This window comes from Neomonachus schauinslandi, chromosome 10 (assembly GCF_002201575.2).
Source record: "Neomonachus schauinslandi chromosome 10, ASM220157v2, whole genome shotgun sequence".
In the NCBI taxonomy this organism is placed as follows: domain Eukaryota; kingdom Metazoa; phylum Chordata; class Mammalia; order Carnivora; family Phocidae; genus Neomonachus; species Neomonachus schauinslandi.
Window position 1 is genome coordinate 34,916,168 of NC_058412.1, and position 2,924 is coordinate 34,919,091.

General features: G+C 64.3%; 1 protein-coding gene across 1 annotated transcript in view; it reads right to left on the bottom strand.

The window, feature by feature from the left end:
* The window catches only part of PROM2 (prominin 2), a 13,817-nt gene extending 11,868 nt beyond the window's left edge, over nucleotides 1–1,949 (bottom strand). The window contains exons 1-4 of the mRNA XM_021697576.1: nucleotides 1,594–1,949; nucleotides 876–925; nucleotides 259–461; nucleotides 44–164 (exon numbers count right to left, since the gene is read on the bottom strand). Coding sequence (XP_021553251.1) covers nucleotides 44–164; nucleotides 259–461; nucleotides 876–925; nucleotides 1,594–1,849 — 630 coding nt within the window. The 5' untranslated portion in view covers nucleotides 1,850–1,949. The remainder of the gene's footprint in view (nucleotides 1–43; nucleotides 165–258; nucleotides 462–875; nucleotides 926–1,593) is intronic.
* Nucleotides 1,950–2,924: the final 975 nt, after the last annotated feature.

Here is a 2,924-nt window from a genome sequence, read left to right on the forward strand (position 1 = left end):
GGGGGGGGGGCGGGGGCTGAGGGCGGGGTTGCTCGCTACTTACCTGGGGGACATCGGAGACCAGGCCCTGGAGGCTGAGCAGAATCTCAGGCACGGCCTCAACACTGGGGCCCACCTGCTCATGTGTGTGCTGGTTGGTGACAAGGGCACAGATCACACCAATCCTGCAGGGACGCGGAGGAGGCAGGGGCTTGCTGGACGCCCACGGGCACCCCGGGCCTCAGCCCCTGCCTCCCGCCTGGCCTGAGCGCCCCTCACAGTAGCACGAGGGTGGTCAGCAGCAGGAAGGCCGCGAGGGTGCCTCGCTCCCAGGCGACGGCCTTGTGCTCGGTCTTCACTCGGCCCCCACAGCGCCAGCAGCAGCGGCAGCAACAGAAACACAGCCCGGCGATGGGCACCACCAGCAGGTAGAGGCCAGCGATCACAGCACACACCACGTAGCCGGCCTCATACCGCACCACCTGGGCGAGGCAGCAGGCGTGAGGGGCCGTCCTGACCTCACACGGCCTCCTGCCTGGCGCCACAGGGGAACCAGAAGGGGAGGGAATGCACACACGGCGGGCACCTCGCACACATCTCCCTGAACCCATGCAAGGTGCACGGGGTCCTTGTTGTTATTTACCAGCTTGTAAACGAGGAAGCCGAAGTCCACGTTTGCTCCCTGCAAAACCCCAGGGCCAGTTAATGGCAGAGCTGTAGTTTGAAATCAGGTCTGCCAAGTGCAGCGCTGATGGAAGGGGGGAAGGGATGGCCGGGACCCCACGATGGGGGACACCCAGCAATGTGGGCTGAGCTGAGGAGGCCTTTCTACTTCGCCCCTCGTGCTCACCCTTGAACTGCCCCCCCCACCCCCCGGCACCGCCCCAAGGACTCACCTCATCCACCTTCACGGAGGCAGGCTCATTCAGCAAGGTCTTTACCAGCTCTAGGGAAAGAGTCAGGCCAGGGAGGGGGTTGTTGAGGACAGCACCTGCCTGCCCCTGTGTGCATCCCCACTGCCGCGGGGGGGAGGAGGGAATCTCTGGAAGGGCTCCTCCCACCACCATGGCACCCTCCGAGAAGCCCTGTGCCATCATGCCCAGGCCTCAGTGCCACCACAGGAGGGAGAGGCTGAGAGGAGGCCTGGCCCACCCCTCCTCCTGGACCCTACAGCGAGGCCCCGCACTGGAGAAGCCGCCTGCCTGGTTAGAAGCAGAGAAGAGGCTTGGCCCAGCAGCCCTTTCCCTCAAGAGGCAGGGGACAGGCTGGGAGGGACAGGGCTGTAGCCCCTCCTGGCCCTCCCAACCCCTAGCACCACTAGACCCAGGGAAAAATCTCAGCCCGGTCTTTGAGAACTTCCAATGTAAGTTCTTCCACTTGAGGGCAGAGAAACTGAGGTTCAGGGAGGAAAAAGGGCTTGCCCAAGGTCACGCAGGAAGGTCTCTCCAGGTGATGCCCCTGGGCCCAGGGGGCCTCTGGGAAGGAAGCCGGGGTGGGGGGTGGGGAAGGCCGGGGACCCTGCCCTCCGGATGCCTGCTGACAGGGCGGGGGAGCCCCGCCGTGGAGTGGGGACCCCCTAGCTCCGAGGCCCACCCGAGGGAGGGGCGCACTCACCGGCGGGGAAGGGGTTGAGCTGCACCACGGAGAGGAAGCGGCGCACCGTGCCGTACAGGGGGCTCAGGGCCCCCCGCGGGCGGACGCGAGGGGCCAGCCAATGGACCCTGGCCGCCGGGGCGAACGCCAGGCGCTCTGCGCCGCCGAGGGACACGCAGTCCGCGGCCCCTGCCCCCGTTGGGCTCAGCCCCAGCCCCAGCCCCAGCCCCAGTCCCAGCCCCAGCAGGGGCGCCAGGAGGCCGGGCGCGCGCGTCATGGGTGGGCCGGAGGGCTGCGGGGCAGGCCGGACGGGGCTCAGGCGGCCGGGGGTGCGGACAGAGCGCGGGGCAGGCCGTGCATCCTTCACCAGCCTGCGTCCCCGCGGCTCTCAAAACCGGCCCGACAGGTTTGGGCTCCTGAGCTACCTGGGCGCCCGCCCGCGGTGCTGGAAGGGCAGGGGCGGAGGCCTGGGGTAAGGGGGCAGGGCCTGGCGGGGACCCGCCTTCAGCGGCCTGAGGTGCAAGTCCGGGCTTCCTCTCCCCTCCCCAGATCCTCCTGGGAGGGCCGCCTCCGAGCTGGGTAGGGGAGACACCTCAGTGGCTCTGGATTGTTTAGGTGGCCCAATTTCAAATATTGTATTCCATACCCAGACCCACCAGCCCAGTGTGCGGCTGGGAAAACAGCCACCCAGTGCAGCGCTGGCCCAAGGGGTGGCAGGCGGCACAGACCCAGGAACCAGGCTCCTCCACCAGCTTCCTCTGAGGCCCGTTCTGTCCCTCGGGTCATGCCTGCACCGGTCGCCGATCCAATCTGGAGCAGAGAGGCCACCAGGCTTTACCCAGAGTGGCTCTCAGAGAAGCCACTGGGACAGGCACAATCCTTTGGGAGGGTGAATCCCTGCAAAGGTGTGCCCTTTGGCCCAGCAATGCCCCATCCAGTCATCAGCTGAAGGAAATAAGGATAGGGCCAGAGATGTGTCTACACAGGTCTCTGCTTTGTCAATGGCTGTGTGCCCGACACCCAGAGGGTGCCTGAAGCTGAACAGGTTGTGAGGAAATATTGCTAAACGGTTGGGGGATGTTTCTGGCAGCATGATTCATGATACAAAACTATCCTGAGGGCCACCACCACCAAGGAAATGGTGAAATGAGCATTTCACAGGACACACAGGGTGGTCAGTAAAGAAAATGATGTGGAAATGGCTCTTTTGACTTGAAAGATACAATGCTTTAAGGGCCAACAGCTGCTTACGGCACAGCACGTAGACTGAAGGTATAAAATACTGACCGTCTCTGGGTAGAATTGTGGCCATTTTTAATGCTTCCCTGCTCACCTGTACTTGCTAATTTCTG